The following is a 17,405-nucleotide window of genomic DNA, read 5'->3' as shown; positions in this document are numbered from 1 at the left end:
AGAAAATAAGAACTGAAACACAAACAGATATACCCATACCCATGTTGTTGCCACTTTTGGCCATTAGGAATGAATGTATATTATTGTACATTCTATCGTACATTCATGCACTAGAGTACTGTGAAACATTGAAACACAATTAAGAATTTGTGAAACATAACTTGGATGAGTCTAGAGGACTGAGTGAATGTCAGTCAGAACGCTGAGTGAAATGTCAGTCACAAAAGGACGGATACTGTATAAGACCATTGTTATAAAAACTAAAGGTTTACATATGAAGAAAATTAATCTAGTATGGTCAATGGAAGTAGGTATTAAAGGAAAATCAATGGCTAGACAACAAACACTTTTAATTGGAATGGGTGAAGGAAAGGTCTTTGTGGAGTGAATGGACAATCAGACATTGTATGTATAGCAATTATCCTTACGGAACAAAGAATGCATGACTGGGGGAAAAAAACAAAACACCAAACAAACCTTAAAACAAAATCACAATATGCTTTGTAAATGTTCATACAAATTAAAATAAAAACGTGTTGTTGGGTTTTTTTGTGTTTTGGTTGTGTGTGTGTTTTTTTTTAAGGTAAACCAAAAGTAAACCTCATCCTCTGATTGATATTGTAATATCCTTGTGTGATGCTTGGAACTCCTGCAGCTATCTTGTGATCATGAGGGAAAATGAAAATGTCAAGGAGAAAGAAGTCAAACCCCTGGGATACTTGAGGTTGTTGCTGAGACACCAAGTTAGATAAACTCTAAATTTCTGTTGTTATATAAGCTAATCTATGTCCTTATATTTAAGTCATTTTAATGTTTCTGATACAAGCAGCTGAATACACTCTATCTATATAACTAATACCTTACTTATAAAACTGTGAACATAGTAGGAATAGATTCTGACTCACCACAACCCTATAGTAGAGAAAAGAACTGCCTTACAGAGTGTCTGAGGTTGTACATGTTTTTTTTTTTTTCAATCATTCTTTCTTCTTCTTCCTCTTCTTTTTTTAAAAATTAATGTCAATGAACATTTACAGATTTTTTGGATTTCCATTCATTCATTGTTGCACTTTTCTCTCTGCCCACCCCCCTACCCCACCCGCAGTTCCCTCTTCTCCTTGAAAAGCAAAAGAAAAACTCCTTCATTGGTATACAATCCCCCTACATCGCCCGACCCTCACCCCAAGCATACCCCACTCTGCAACCCTCATTCTGAACTCTTATGATAATCATGATGCCCTAAAATATATTACATTTTTATGAGAGCAGATGTCCTGCTCTTTCTCCTGCAGAGTGACTGATGAGTTCGACTTGTTGACCTTGCTGCTGATAACATCAGCAGCTAATGCTTAAATTGCTATACCATCGGATCTCCTTATTGGTCAATAGGTATTAAACATCTACTCTAATCCATGCACAAGATAGTTTTTTCCCCCTCATGAAACTTAGTGAAAGCTAGAGTTTCTCATAGTGACGTGGTAATTAGTACCATTGACTAGGAGAGAAGGGAAACTGTTAGAACGCAGATTCCTTGCTTCCTCCATAGGTTTACTAAAAACATGGTTTCAAAAGGAGAAGAAATACAAAGGGAAATAAGAATATGGATTTTTAACAGGTATTTAGATTCTTGTCAGGCAATCAAAACATGGAATGCCATTTTTTAAGACTGACCATATGAATAACTAAATAATACAAGGTAGGATACAACATTCAGTGCTAAAGGGTGAAATAAGGACTAAGAACTCTCATCAGAAATCAATATCTCTAGACATTCAGAAGCAACTTGTTAAGTTAGAAAACAAGACTGAGTGAGGGTAGGATATAGACTTCACATTTGACAACCAAATGTTTCTGTTTCTGTACCTTTATTAAGCAAAGTAAGACTGACTTTGCTCTATGGTTGTATAACTGAGATAATAAAAGCAAATAGTAGGGGTCACTGAGACTCATACTATGCAGCCTGCACTTGGTCTTGGGTTCTGAGGCGCCTGAGTACACACACTCTTAGTTAGCTGATGGTCAAAACTATATCCAAAAAGAACAATGAAGAATCGGGTCTAACCCGACAAAACAGCTAGTGGAACAAGGCTGCCACCTCTGCTCAGATGCCAGTCTGTTGTCCTGTCTGTCCAGATGGCCTCTCTTGTTTGTCGCTTTGGAGTAAGCCTCTCACAAAGGCAGCACCTACGGCTATGCAAATGTATTTGGCTACAGCCTGGGAACTGTTAAATGACTTACCCTGATGCTAGACTATGGTAATTTCTTTTTGTTACTTGTATTTAAGATTTATTTTTAAACATTATTTCATATTTAAGTGAAAAGCTTTCATTTTTGAATTTTCTTTTCATGACTAAGATTTTTATTTTGATTACTATGGAGTGTTACACCACCCCCATCTGTGAGTTTGCCATACTGTGGTGGCTCCTGTGTTGCTATGTTACTGGGAGCTGAGCCACCAGTATTTCAAATACTAGCAAGGTCATCTGTGAGGGACAGGTGTTTTGTGAAGCTTACAAACTAAAGCATGGTAGGAAGAAAAGTTAGCTGACCTATTTCCAAAATTAGCCAATGTAAGCTCAATTGTCACATGATAACATTGTCCAATATTATGCTGAAAGGTAAATTCTCTAGATTAGAAGACACTCAAAACACAGGCACTAAAATGGATTTGAGCATATTGTCAAGCTGGCACAGATAAGGCAATGGTTTGTTCATGATTCACTGTTTTATACATGGGTTGCCATGAGTCAGGCCTGATTTGACAGTAGCTAACAACAGAGTATTAATATTATTGTTCCCTAATAATGTTGAAGGGAGCTCTGGTGGCTCGTCCGTAGGGAGCTGCATTGCTTAAATGAAAACCTGCCCATCTCTGGTGGTTCAAATCTACCAGATGCTCCGTAGGAGAAGAATGAACAGTCTTGTCCCATGTGATTTACAGTCCCAGTATCTCAACTGAGGTTGTATTATCAATCAATTCTAATTTGAAGACAACGAATTTGGGGTTTTGAGCTTGAGACTAAAACTTAGGGAGCTCTGGTAGCTTGGTATGTGTTGAGATAATCCCAAAGCTACAGGTCTCCTGTAGTTCAAAACCACCAGCCCCACAGGAGAAAGACGGTTAGTCTCTTCCTTTTGCAATTTACAAACTCAGAAGCCTAACGGGCATTCAATATGACTCAGAACCCATTAGTTGACAATGAGCTTGAATAATGGTTTATGAACTATGATGTGATGCTGTGTTTAGTCCTATTTATCTGATTCCTATAAAATATTTCTCTTTTCTTATATCCTTTTCAGACTGACTTTGTAAATCTACAACTTGAAGAACAAACACAGATTTCTAAGAGAAATGCCTAAATATTTTATCATGCAAATCATCAAATAATGGATAAGGTTCAAAATTAAGGTCTTTCACTCATCACAAGTCCTGTTCAGCATTTAAAAAAAAAAATTTCACTGTTTCCTTACCATCTTCTGGAAATGCAACCTGCAGCTAAAAATAAGAGTTGGGGGAGGGGCAATCTAAATTTTGTATAGAAACCCAGCTACAGCAACTAACCACAGTAGCATAATTCTTAGGAGCCTTTATCAGAGTGAAATGTGGGCCCTGCATAACTCATTGATTATGTAGCTGACAAATGAATGTGAACAGATTTCCCAGACTCCGAGTTCTCTTTCTCTGCGGTTTGGTGTAACTCACACAGCCATGCTGTAGCTGGCAGACGCAGGGATGCGTTGGTACACAGAGCCTCTCCCTTCCCTGCCTGTTCTGTTCTTGTGACTAGAGTGCTAAATTTACTTATGCAATTCTGGTAACTATTTTGGCAACCTCCAATATGCAGAGATGGAGTTCTCAAAAGTTTAATCTTTTTCTAGAACACAGAACGGCAGAATTAAAGCAAACATTCCCCACTTTTGTGAGAGGATTGATTACATGGCTAGTGATGGTCTGAGTACATTCAGTGCTTCTGGGGGTGAGGGAAGGGAGACTATAAAGTGAAACTGAGAGAATAATTTGTTGGTTCAGAAAAAAGAATCTTTCTGTGTGTGTTATGTGTAGCAATGGATTGGATATCTTTTCTGCAGTTTCTTTCATCACCTGTGTACAATCCTGCTGCTTTCCAAAGCTGGGCTGAATGCTCTGTGGGGTAGGAAGTTTGGTAGGGAACTCAAGCTTCCATACTTATAATGTAGGAAAAAGCAAACCATGGCCAGAAAAGGGAAGATTCCAAATAGTGGCACAGCCAAGAGACTAGAAGAGGACTAGAAGAAGTTCTAGATCTATTCCACCAGACACAAGCAGCTTCTTCTTGGGCAGTGACTTTTCAATAATATCACAAAAGGAACAGTGTACCCGGTGTGATTTGCCTTCGTTCTTGTGGAATTGTCAAGGTTGGTACAAGGTTCCAAATAGAATCCCTCTATTAGTGACTGGATGGTGGACCCTTGGCTTATACTTAAAGGTAAAATATATATTTCCTCAATACCTAGTATGTCAATATTTATGTGTTCCATTTCTTCCTTAACAATATCTAATTTTCCTACATTTATGGTTCTCACATTCCATGTCCAAACACTAGTGTCTGCTTACAACTGTTCCTCTTCTTTTGTATTTCCATATTTGAAAGCACTGCCTCAGTTGCCCTATCTGTTAGTCTACGTGTGTTTTGTTGTACACAGGGTTTTCAGAGGCCTGCTATGTTGGAAATGGATGGCCAATCCTTCTTCTTAGTGTGTCTTAATCCGAATTCCCAGATTTAGAGAAGTATTAGAGAAGATAAGCATTTTACAGAAAAAGCAGATGAAAGATATTTCTCTCAATTGTGGAATTGAACAGACAATTACAAAGGGCAGTACAGGAAGACAAAAGAGTAAATAATGCAATGTGCAGAGATGAAGTCAGAAAAATCAAAAGGGACAAATTTGCTCAGCATTTCTTAAACTGAAGGAACTGAAGAACAAATTTAAGCTTTGAGTTGCAATTCTTAAAGAAGCTATGGGCAGAATATTGAATGACCAAGGAAGCATCACAATAAGATGGAAGGAGTACATTGGAATTGGCTGACACAGAAGAATTTCCTGAAACAATAAATGATCAAGAGACAATGGTGAGGAAGTGAAAGCTTCTCTGAAGGAGTTAGCGAAAAACAAGGTCCCAGGAATTGGTGGAATATCAATTGACATATCTCAACAAACAAATGCTGCCCTAGAAATGCTCTTCAGGTTATGCTAAGAAATCTGGAGGACAACTACCTGGCAAGTTGGCTGGAAGAGATCCATATTTATTGTTATGCCAAAAAAAGGTGATCAAACATTGTGGAAATGATAGAACAATATCACTAATATTACACACAAACAACATCCTGCTGAAGATTATCCAAAAACTATAACAGTACCTTGACAGAGAACTACTGGAAACATAAATTGAGTTTAGAAGAGGTCTTGGCATCAGGGACCTCATAGCCAATGTCAGATGGATCTTGGCTAAAAGCAAAGAATAGCAGAGGAATGTCCATCTGTGTTTCATTGACTATGCAAAGGCATTTGACTGTGTGGATCACAACAAATTGCAGCTAAATTGAGAAGAAAGGGAATCCTAGAACACCTGACTGTGCAAAATCTGTACCAGGAAGCAGTTTTTAGAAAAGAGCAAGAAAACACTGTATGTTTCAAAATCAGGAAAGGACTATGTCAGGGATGCATCTTTTCTCCATACATTTTCAATCTATATGTGGAACAAATAATTCAGGAGGCTGGGCTTTATGAGGAGAAATGTGACATCAGGATTGAAGGAAGACAGCAACCTGCATTATGCAGATGACACAACCTTGCTTGCCAAAACGGAAAATCTGAAGCATTTAGTGCAGAAGGCCAAAGACTGAAGTCCAAAATATTGACTGAAGCTCAGCATCAACTAAACAAAGATTCTCTCCACTGGGCAAATTGGCTGCACCATGATAGATGAATAAGAGATTGTAAGCGCTGAAGAGCAACAATGTTAGTGTAGAGATAGAATGCCTGGTCCAGGATATGGCCTTCAAAACTACTTGCCTAAGAGAGCTGGACAATGACTAAAGATGATAGAAGAATCATCGATGTTTTTGAGTTGTGGTTCTGGAGAAGAGTATTGAACATACCATGGGCCACCAAAAGAACAATCACATTTGTCCTAAAGAGGATGAAATGATGGTGTTATTTAGAGACAAGGATTTTGAAGCTTTGTCTAACATGCTTTGGACATGTTGCCAGGAGGGACTAGTCCTTGGAGAAGGACATCTTACTTGGAAGGGTGGAGGGACAGCACAAGAGAGGAAGATCCTGGAGGAGATAGGTTGACACAGTAGCTGGGTTAAAGGGAGCAGGCAGGTTAATGGGGGTAAGGAGGCGGTGAGACTGGCCCAGGATAGACAGGGTTCAAAACTGTTGGGCACAGGGTCACTATGCATCTCTCAGGTGATTTGACAGTATATAACAACAACAAAACTAAGCGAACTGATCTCTACCCTGCCTTGATATTGTAAATGTCCAGTTTGCAGAGGGGTTAAATTTATATGATGTATCCTTCTTCCATGGAGCCACTGGTGGGTTTTCCCAACAAACATTTGGGTTAGCTGCCAAGTATCTCAACCATTGTACAACCAGGGGTTCCGGTTAATGTAATTAGCAATAATTATTAGATGGTAAACTATTTGAAAACAATACCCAAGGAATAACGAAGAGGAGTATATTTTGTGGGGGTAATGTTGTGCCATAGAGTCAGAACGGATTCAGGGCTGATCTAGCTGGTTTGTAGAGGCAGCAAATTGCATGAAAGGAGACTTCCCATGTTTCTTCCACAGAGCTCCTGGTGTACTTAAACTGCATGCCTTTGATTTGGCAGTGCAACTCCTTACCTACTAGGCCCCTGGGGCTTAGTTTATTATATTATTGTAATATTATATTATTATATATAGTTTCTCTAGTCAATAAGGAGATTAATAGACATTTTTTTAAAACTTTAAATTTGATTCCCATGGCTATTGTGTGGCTTAAGTATAATTTGTCTCACTGCAAGAGGAAATTGGGACTTACAGATTTACAAGTAATTGAGCTGGGAAATATTTTATTCTGCTTTTCCTGTATTGGAGCTTGAGGATGATGCAGGGTTGCGCAGTTTTATTCTCTTGTAAAGAGGGTCTCTCTGAGTTGGACTTGATCTGATGACACCCAATGGCAAGAACAATGGTTCTTTCTGCTGCTGCATCATTTCTTACATCATCCCTAAGGAAAATAAGGTAGCATTGTTCTCCTGCTTTTAAATAGACAAGTTACACTCAATAGTTTTTCATTTCACTCTACTTATCTCTCCTTTGCCTAGTTTGTTTTTCTCCTTGGATTTCCATAGACCTTCCGAAGCCCAGAGTTTAGAGCAATTGGTTCTCTGCTTTAGGGAACTGAGATTGGCCTTAGCCCTAGCTTGAGGTAGTTTTCATATCAGAGTAGAATATCTTAGTTGTGGTAAAAACCTGAAGCTCTCCTAACGTGAGGAACTGACCATCATCTGGGCAACCCTACCCTGAATGATGTGGGATTTTCTGTGTGTAATACCCAATCCCTATAGCTATGCTTACCCACAGCAGGGTACTGCTCCCTCAAATGGAACTGTGAGAACATGCTAGCATGAGAACAGCAAAGGATTGTACTGTGGCTGTGTATCTAGACAGCCCTGTGGGAGGGCTCAGAAATAAAGTGTGTGTGTGTGTGTGTGTGTGTGTGTGTGTGTGTGTGTGCGTACCAGTTGGGAGAATAGTTGGAATGGTGACAGTAGTAGAAGAATGTAGGCTTTGTAGTAACATAGGCATAAATTCCTAGATTAGAATTTTGGTTCTTCACTCAGTAGCTATATGTGACCTTCCTTCTTATGAACTCAAACATCTTGTATTTTAAAAAGGAAGAATATCCACCTCATTGAACTACTGGAAGAATGAAACAAGATGACTTAATACAGAGTAAGAATGGAAAGATTTAAGAATGGCTGTGGTTGGAGGAGCTGGGAGACAGCATTGCTTAATAAAAATACTTGCAAATAACCTCAATGTCCAGGTATCCGTTTCTTCATAAACTATGCAGTCTATTTCAACTTTCTCACTTGGGAATGAGTTACCCCTGAATAAGCACAATAGTTCAAAATAAAATCCCAAAGAATTCCGACTTCACATGACCTACCCACAGAAAGGACAGTTCTGTCTTCTTTTTTTGGTAAACTGCAATGTGAAATATTTGTCTTCATTATGTAGCAGCAAAAGAAATCCATCATAGACTAATAAAGTGTCTGCCAGGATGCTCAGAAAAAAAAACCCCCCTTATAAATGAATATTTTTCAGACTGGAATGCCATCGTCTACTCAAAAGAGAAATCATTAATCATTTATTATTTTGCCCTTTTTTACTTCCTGAAGGTTTTATATATACAAATTTTGAATACAGCTCTTTGGCTGTCAGCCAGACCCTCATGTTCCTAAAATGTGTTCTTGAGGGAATTCCTAAAATATATATTGGCAATAGCCCAACCAAGACAACTTCTCAGAACAAAATTTATTTCATTTTTTGTTCAGGAAATTGAGACTTTCCTATGGCAGCAGAAACTAGAGGTCCCTTCCAGGCATCTTAAAATCAAGTCTGAATCGAAATGTAGTTCAAGTTTATGCTTTGTTTCAGTCATCACGCTGTTCTTACTTGGTAAAGGAAATGCTCCTGCCTTGGGAATGTTGCATGTATCCAAATGACCAACTCCCTCACAGCTTTCTAATCTTAGCTCAAATGTCAGATCCTCAATGAGACCAACTCTGACCAGACAATTGAATAATGTATGTCTCTCCTCATTAGAATGGACGTTCCGTGAGGCCTGAATTGTTTGTTGTTGTTGTGTTTTCTAGAAGCTCTGCAATTACACAGTCCTTATGACAAAGTCACACTCACTCATTGGCAAAAGCTGGAGCCGGCTCATAGCTGGCCCTCCGGCGGATTTTCAGAGGCCATGATCGCACAGCGGAGATCGCTCATCTTTCTCTTGCGGAGCAGCTCTCTGTGGACTAGCCACAAAGCTCCGGCACACTGTAGTCATTCATTAGATATATGGAAAATGAATTCATAATAATAATAATAATTCCTTTTTTAAAGACTAGCTACCAGACTATTGTTGTGTGCTATGGAGTTGCAACCACTCATAGCAGACCCCTCAGCGGATTTTCTGAGGCTCCAGCATATAACAGTACTCCTCGATAGATGTTAAATGAATGGATAGTGACAAACCTATTTTTGAAGACCAAAGAATCTGAGGAATTGAAGAAACCTTGAAAAATATTTGGTTTAACAATTAGAAAAAAATTTTCAAGAAAAGCCAATTAAAAAAATAGACTTATGGTCAAAATTGACTTTTCAAAATTAAATTCCTTGGAGATGGAGATATACATCTTTAAACCTTAGCTACCTGCTTTATTACGTAGAATGCTTACAAGAAAACTGGTGGTAAAATTATGATGTAGAATTGAGATGCAGCAATCAGGGACAGCTTTCTAATCTGACTCCTGGAAATGCAATCTGCCTCTTGTCTTGATCTTAAATAGCATTAGGGACTGTAGGTTGCTTATTACTTAAGGTCACTCGAATCCCTTATTTCTTTTCATGGAGGAATCACAGATTGGCCAGAGAACAGAAAAGATTTTCTTTTGCTCAAGGTCACACAGCTGATTAGAGAAGGCTCAAGTATAGACATAGTTGATGTTTTTACTTTTTTCCTTTCATTTTCCGTTTATTACATGAAATCAAGGTGTTATTTTCTTTCTCTATTTCACCTTTTCATACAAGAAACTCACACAGGATGGTAGAAACCCCGCAATCTAATCCCCCAGGGCGGGAAATGCTTTGTTGGGGGGCCCTGGTGAGGATAGAGGAGACTAGATATAGTTTCTTGACCTCCTTCAGCGTTCCTGTCACCAGCATAAGAAAAAGAAAACTGGCTTTTTTCCCCTCCCTTCAATTAAGCTTAAGTGAGTTTTGGCTACATAGGCATCATCAATAGATGTTGGTCATTGTGAATTGATGATGAACAAATGGAAACATAAAAATTATTTATTGTCTTTAATATGTCATCACTCTAATTGGCCTATAAATAGTCATTATAGCATTCCACCTTCTGCTACATTATTAATGCTGTCCTTGCTGTTTGTTTGTTGTTCAGTTTATTCCTATGGCGAGTGTAACTGCTCTCTAGAATTTTCTATACTGTAATCTTTATGGGAGCAGACAGACAAGTCTTTTCCTCAGACAAGAGGGTCACTAGGGGGTTGAATGGCCATCTTTTGCATTAACAACTGAGCATTTAACCACCGTACCTCACCTTAGAGATGAGAATTCTAGAATCTTTTAGACAACATGCATGTACCAATAAGATGAATTTACCAAATTCCCAGGGTTGTTTCTCTCCTGGAGACATTTCCTTATGAACTCCAAGTGTGGCAATAGAAATAGTAATCTGAAGCTTTATTATAATTAGTAGATGCCAAAGTTCCCTTCATTTTCATCATGAAAGGGTAATGGAAAGTCACTGTTAACTATATTTGATCATGTTGTTTGTAATTTGTTGCTTATATTAATCATCCATAGACGTACAGAAACCTAGGGAACATGTTGAAGAAGGAGGCAGTGAATGGGCTTGCTCTGCCAACCAGAAAGGAATAGAATAGGGAGACTTATCTTGCTCTATTGCTGAAGAGAAGTTCCTTTTTAAGGCAAAAAAGTCCAAAGGTCTCATCTGAGTACTTTCTAGCTATATCCTTAAATATAGTAAATATAAGTTAAAATTTGTAATTTATACTTACTTTCCAGTGTATTCAACTAGATCTGTAGAATTCTTGGTTGACATTTTGGCTGGAGATAACCTCACCTAAAACAAAAGTGAAGGATTTAAAAATGTATCATTGATTATTTAAAAGGAAATCTTATACATCTTATCCTTATTTAAATATTTTTAAATGAAACAAAATATACACCAAATATTATAGACAATGGGTGCAATAAATCTTGAGCAAACCCCATTTATCATAATGACTAAAACAAAAATTAAGTTCTGAGAAAACACATAGATTTGGTATCACAGTCAGGAAAACACTTTTGGAAAAGTCAATGTCATAGAATATTCCTAGTCAAATTTTAATGAATAGCCAGTGATGATTGATCAAGTTAACTACCAAAGTTTTCAGAGTGAATTATTCCTGGCATGCTGTTTCCTGTGGAGAACTAATTCAAGTGTCTGTGTTTGTTCAGAAAAACCTAATGCAAGATTACTGTAGTCAGTGAGAAATTAAAGCACAGAATACGATGATTACAGAATACATGATTTACATAATTAACTACTATTCCACGTAGATGGCTAACTACGTATTTAAGTGACAACCTCAAATATAAAAGTATCATACTACTAGAAAGTTCTATTTGTTTAAAAGTCCATAATTTTGTAGAATTTATGCGAGGAAACAGGATACCATATGTACTTCCTTTTATTTTTTGGCATGTTCGGAAAATGTTTTATGTTTTTTATAAAATGTAATGTTGTTTCTCTTAAAGTCTAAAAATAGGAGCTAGTTATATACTAATTTTAATAGTCTGTCATTGAATCAGATCCAGTAGGGAGAGTATGAATGATGTTCCTCCTCAATTAAAAGTTATGAGCAAATTATATTCATAGAATATTTTTTCTTGACTCATGGTTAAGGACTGCAGCCTTCATTATGGATTGAGGCTTCATATCAAAAAGACAAAGATTGTCACCACAGGACTGGGACTAATTGGCAGCATCAGGATGGATGGTGAAGAGATTGAGATTGTTCACAGCTTTAGTTTGCTTGGCACCAGCAGCCAGGAAATTAAAAGATGTACTGCGATGGGAAAGTCTGCTGTGAGGGACTTCTCCAAAGTACTGAAGAGTAATGGTGTCTCTCTGGAGACTAAGGTGTATCTGATACAGGCCATGGTCTTCACAATCAATTGTTATGCATCAGAGAGTTGGACAATGACTAGGGAGGATAGAAGGAGAATTGATGCCTTTGAGCTGTGGTGCTGGAGACGAGTATTGAGGATACCATGGACTGCTAGGAAAACAAACAGATTCCTCTGGAGAGGGTTAAACCGGGCTGCTCCTTGGAGGCAAGGATTCTGAGGTTTTGTCTGACATACTTTGGACATGTTGTAAGGAGGGACTGGTCACTGGGAGGAACACCATGCTTGGGAGGGTGGAGGAACAGCGCAGGAGGGGAAAGGCCTCTATGAGGTGGATTGATTCAGTGACTGGGGTAATCGGGATGGGTGTGTCAAAGACAGTGAGAATGGCACAGGACAGAGCAGAGTTTAGGGCTGCTGTACATAAGGTCGCTATGAGTCGCAAGTGACTCGACGGCATATAACAACCACAACAACATGTTATTGAACACTATCATGTTGGAAAACTGTTGCTGTGTATTATCAAGCTGAAATCAACTCACATCTAATTCCAGAGGATTTTCAGAGGCAGGAATTTGCACAGAAGGAGATCTCCCATCTTTTTCCTTCAGAGCAGCTGGTAGTTCCTAACTGTACTTTTGCACTGGCAGCACAATTACTTACCACTAAGAGGCCGTGTCACTAGCAACATCATAGTCAATATCAGATGGATCTTGGCTGAAAGCAGAGAGTATGATAGGAATGTTTATCTGTGTTTCATTGATTATGCAAAGGCATTTGACTGTGTGGATCACAACAAATTGTGGCTATCGTTGGACTAGGAAGCAGTTATCAGAACAGATCAAGGAAACACTTAACAACAACAACAACAACAACAACAACAACAACAACAACAACAAATGTTGGTAGTCTAGAGATAAGATATTACACTTCCAATCCTAAGGGAAATGGTTCAAACTGACAAGCAGCTCCATAGAAAGATGGACAATCTCCTCCTGTGCGATTTACAGCCTCTGATAACTGGCTGAATGAAATGTTGTTAGGAGCCCCAGTGGCAATGTGTTTATTCAGGGGCTAACTAAAAGTTTGGTGGTTTGACTTACCAGTAAGAGGCAGTCTTCTTCTATAAACACATACCAACCACCTTCGTGTTCATGTATTTCTCCAATCATACAGTGAGTTTCAAATGAAACACAAGGTATATGATTTTTGTATGCAAACCAATATAAAATAAAGTATAATTTAAAAAGTATTATTTTTTAAATTAATAACCATCTTTATTTAGCCAGACAGGCAGTTTTTGAGAGAATTCTCTTCTCTCCCAGACCTGCAATAAAAGATATTGCTAAAACTAAAACCTCTCAAAATAACTTCTCCCCCCCACCACAAAACCCATACAACCTTGGACACTTTGTAGAACAGTTCTAATCTGTCCTATAGCGTTGCTGTTGACAGAATCTTCGGCAATGAGTTTGGTGTTAGTTTTGATTAAGGGTTGTTTATTTCTTCTAATTTTCTAGGTAACTTCTTATGTATCCAAGACTGTATTTTATCTAAAATTTCATATTTTTGTTAATTGTCTATATAGCCAGTTCTGTTTCATTCACATTGTGGCATGTAAGTATAACAAAATTGTTGTTGTTAGGTGCCAAAGAGTCACCTGTGACTCACAGGAATTCTCTGTACAGCAGTTCCAAACCCTGCCCTATCCTGAGCCAGTCTCACTGACTCTGACACGCCTATCCCCAACACCCCAGTTACTGTGTCAATCCATATTATCTCATAACAAAATTACAGTTAACACGGGAGAATTGGTGGCCCTGCCTCTTACTATCAGGTTTTAAACCTCAGCGAGTTTCCATTTGTTAATAATAGTTGAAATAGAAGGGAGCTCTGGTGGCCTAGTGGCAAGAAGCTGCACTGCAATCCCAGAGGTATATGGTTCAAATCCACCAGATGCTCTGCTGGAGAAGGAGGGTCAATCTCCTCCTATACGAGTCAGATCCAATTTGATGGCGCACACACACACACACACACACACACACACACACACACAACTTAAAAATAGTTGAAATGTGACTATTTTAGTATAAAATCTCAGTAATGTTTAAAATGTAAATATTTCTTTATGAATTGTGGAAAATTTTATGTATGATGTGATTGCATCCTTCCAGAGATATTGTGAGTATTTTAACTCTATTATATGGATAATATTAGTTCATTTAAGCAACTGAAGCCTTCACATATTACAAAAATAATTAATGAGATTTTCAGCCACAATATTCATATGTTGTTGTTGTTATGTGCTGTTGAGTCACCTGTGACTCATAGCGATCCTATGTACAACAGCCCTAAACTCTGTCCTATCCTGTGCCAATCTCACCATCTCTGACACACCTACCCCCATTTTTATTATATTACCCCAGTCACTGAATCAATCCATCTCATCAATCTCAATCTCTTCACCATCCATCCTGATGCTTCCAATTGGCCCAGTGGTGAGAATCTTTGTCTTCTTGACATTGAGCCTCAAGCCATATAGGAGGCTACAGTCCTTGACCCTCTGCAGCAGGTGCTTCAGGTCCTCCTCAGTTTCAGCAAGCAGGGTTGTGTCATCTGCATAACGCATATTGTTAATAGATCTTCCACCAATCTTGACCCCACATTTCTCTTCATAGAGCCCAGCCTCCCGGATGATCTGTTCTGCATACAGGTTGAAAAGGTATGGAGATAGGATGCATCCCTGGCGTACGCCCTTCCCAATTTTGAACCATGCAGTGTTCCCTTGCTCTGTTCTGATGACTGCCTCCTGGTCCAAGTATAGGTTTTGCATTAGCACAATCAAGTGTTCTGGGATTCCTATTCTTCTCAGAGTCAGCCACAGTTTGTTATGATCCACACAGTCAAATGTAACCATTGTAGTGGTTAGATGCCATCAAGTCAACTATGAGTCAAAGCAACCCTACTGTTGTTTTTTAGTATGTGCCATTGAGTCGCCTGTGACCCACAGTGACTCAATGTACAGCAGCTCGAAATTTTGCCCTGTCCTGAGCCAGTCTCCCAGTCTCACTAATTCTGGCATACCAACCCCCATTGCCCCAGTTACTGTATCAATCTATCTCATAGGGGTTCCTTTCCTGTGCTATCCCTCTGCCCTTCCAAGCATGATGTCCTTCTCCAAGGACCAGTCACTCCTGGCAACGTGACCAAAGTATGTGAGATGAAACTTCAAAAACCTATCCTCCAAGGAGAAGCATGGTTTCTCTCTCTCTGAGACAGACCTATTCTTTTTTCTTGGTAGTTCAACGGTATGTTTAAGACTCTTCTCCAGCATCACAACTCAAAGGCATCAATTCTTTCCCCATCATTCCTATTCATTGTTCTACTCTGATGCATAACAAGTAATTGTGAAGACCATGGCCTAGATTAGGCACACCTTAGTTTCTAGACTGACATCATGTAGTGAGTGACCCTATTAGAAGTCTTTAAATGACTGATTTCATTGCTCACATAAAAGTAATTTAACAAATGCCAACTGAGAAATTAAAAAAATAAAGGGTTGAACTCTAAAAAAAAGTAAGATGATTATAGTTAAGATACTTGGAGGAAAGCAAGTAAACTTGCTCAAGATACGTACGTAGTGATAATAGTAACCATATCACAGCCATTATTCATTGAGCTCTCCTTTCCTACTAAGACCTTTACATAGGTGACTCACTCAAAGCTCACAACAATTTTATATGGCAGATCTAATTAGCTCCATTTCACAGAAAAGAAAACAGAGTGGTTTAATAATTAACCAGAATCACACAATTAGTTCATGGTACAGTCAATAGATAACAAATTAAGCATTTGATGTTTATCTCCTACTAGTAATCAGTATCTGCTGGCCAGATGTCATGAGAAATACTGAATAAAGTCTATAAGCAATGCTTGTTCAGTGTTATTTTTAATGACTGGGGAAGTTATTACAAGAACTAATCAACATTTTTATTTAGTTTTTCTAATTTTCACATTAGTGATCAAGTCTATATACTTTAATATGATTCTCTTTGAATCGTCGTTAAAAACAAATAATTATCAAGCTTTTGCTAGATTCTGTACCAGATTTTAAGTCAGTCAGAGAAGCAATTTGACAACCTTTTTATTTTCTGCTTTTGGCACTTTATGGAGTCACACCAAACAGGAAATGCGGGAAGAATGAAAAGAAAAAGCCACACTTCCAAAAGCCTTAAAACTCTATAAGCAAAAGAAGCCGATTAAAATGTTCTATTTTTAACAGAATTATCTAAAAGTACTTGCTTTGTTTTCTTGGCCACTGTTTGAGCCAGGAAGGGGGCCATCAGGTCCATCTGGCTGTTCCTCAGCTGCCGAAGAAGCACTTTTGTTTACATCTGTGTCTAGGCAACCAGAATGCAAAATCAGCTCAGGAACTATGGCAAATGAATTTTTAGTAGTGGTGGTAAGGGCAGTTTCTGGACTATGGATAAAGTTAGAAAGAGGTTTCCAATTTGTTTGATACTTTCCCTCTGTCCTTACCATCACCTCAATTCTCCCCTCTGTCCCAATCAAACCTATGGTAAGCTGGAAATACAGGTACTTCCTGGAGACATTTTGTTGAAGTTTGTGCACTCATTTAAGCATAATAGTTTTGAACTCAATAATTTTTCTATAGTCGTGCTCAGGTCATTTGAGATTCTCCTTTCGGATTAATTTTTTTATCTGTATCGAGAGATGTAAGCAAACCAGGCAAACAGGAGAAAGCTCCAAGTGTAAGTAGTCTATGAACAAATACCTGGGTTCATGGCGTTTGGTTTTCCAGCTTTGTTTATTGTTGAAAGGTCAGAAGTTTCATTTCTCTCTCTTAGAAAGTCAAAGTAGTAAGGAAACTTTATTTCCTCTTGATGAGAGTCTTCATGTTTCTGGAGCATTTTTCAAGTGTGCTCAGTGCCATTGTGATTGTAGGAAGGATCTGTGATGTCAGTGGTTTTGTTCTTAAGTCTAAAGGAGTTAGTAGCTTTGAGGATTTTATTTAATCCTATGAAAAGTGCAACAATGAATGAATGGAAATCCAAAATCTCTGTAAATGTTCATTACAATTATTAAAATTTTTTTTAAAAAACCCAAATCACTACTTTTTGTTTAACGGTGTGGGAAGGAGTTATTGGTAACATTGATATTTCACATTTTCTCTGGCTTTACCTCCACAGCTTGGTAAGACACTAGGTTCCACAGTATCATGTGAAGTAAAAAGAAAATAAAATGCTACCATACTCTCTAAACTGTCCAGATATTTGCTAAAACGAGGCAGCTGACTCTTTGGAATCATTAAAACCTATTGAGTTGATTCTGACTTTTATTATTATTATTAATTTCAATTAACATCTACAGAGATTTTGGAATTCCATTCATTCATTGTTGTACTTT

The 17,405-nt window shown here is 38.2% G+C and overlaps 1 protein-coding gene across 1 annotated transcript in view; it reads right to left on the bottom strand.

Annotated features, from left to right (window-relative positions):
• The window catches only part of FAM81B (family with sequence similarity 81, member B), a 104,170-nt gene extending 87,261 nt beyond the window's left edge, over window positions 1-16,909 (bottom strand). The window contains exons 1-3 of the mRNA XM_006885391.1: window positions 16,774-16,909; window positions 16,281-16,378; window positions 10,862-10,926 (exon numbers count right to left, since the gene is read on the bottom strand). Of these exons, the coding sequence (XP_006885453.1) occupies window positions 10,862-10,926; window positions 16,281-16,378; window positions 16,774-16,909 (299 nt within the window). The remainder of the gene's footprint in view (window positions 1-10,861; window positions 10,927-16,280; window positions 16,379-16,773) is intronic.
• Window positions 16,910-17,405: the final 496 nt, after the last annotated feature.

The sequence above is a fragment of the Elephantulus edwardii genome, unplaced genomic scaffold, assembly GCF_000299155.1.
Source record: "Elephantulus edwardii isolate Elephantulus edwardi_28Jun2011 unplaced genomic scaffold, EleEdw1.0 scaffold00043, whole genome shotgun sequence".
Classification (NCBI taxonomy): Eukaryota; Metazoa; Chordata; class Mammalia; order Macroscelidea; family Macroscelididae; genus Elephantulus; species Elephantulus edwardii.
This window is presented reverse-complemented; position numbering and strand designations above follow the sequence as displayed.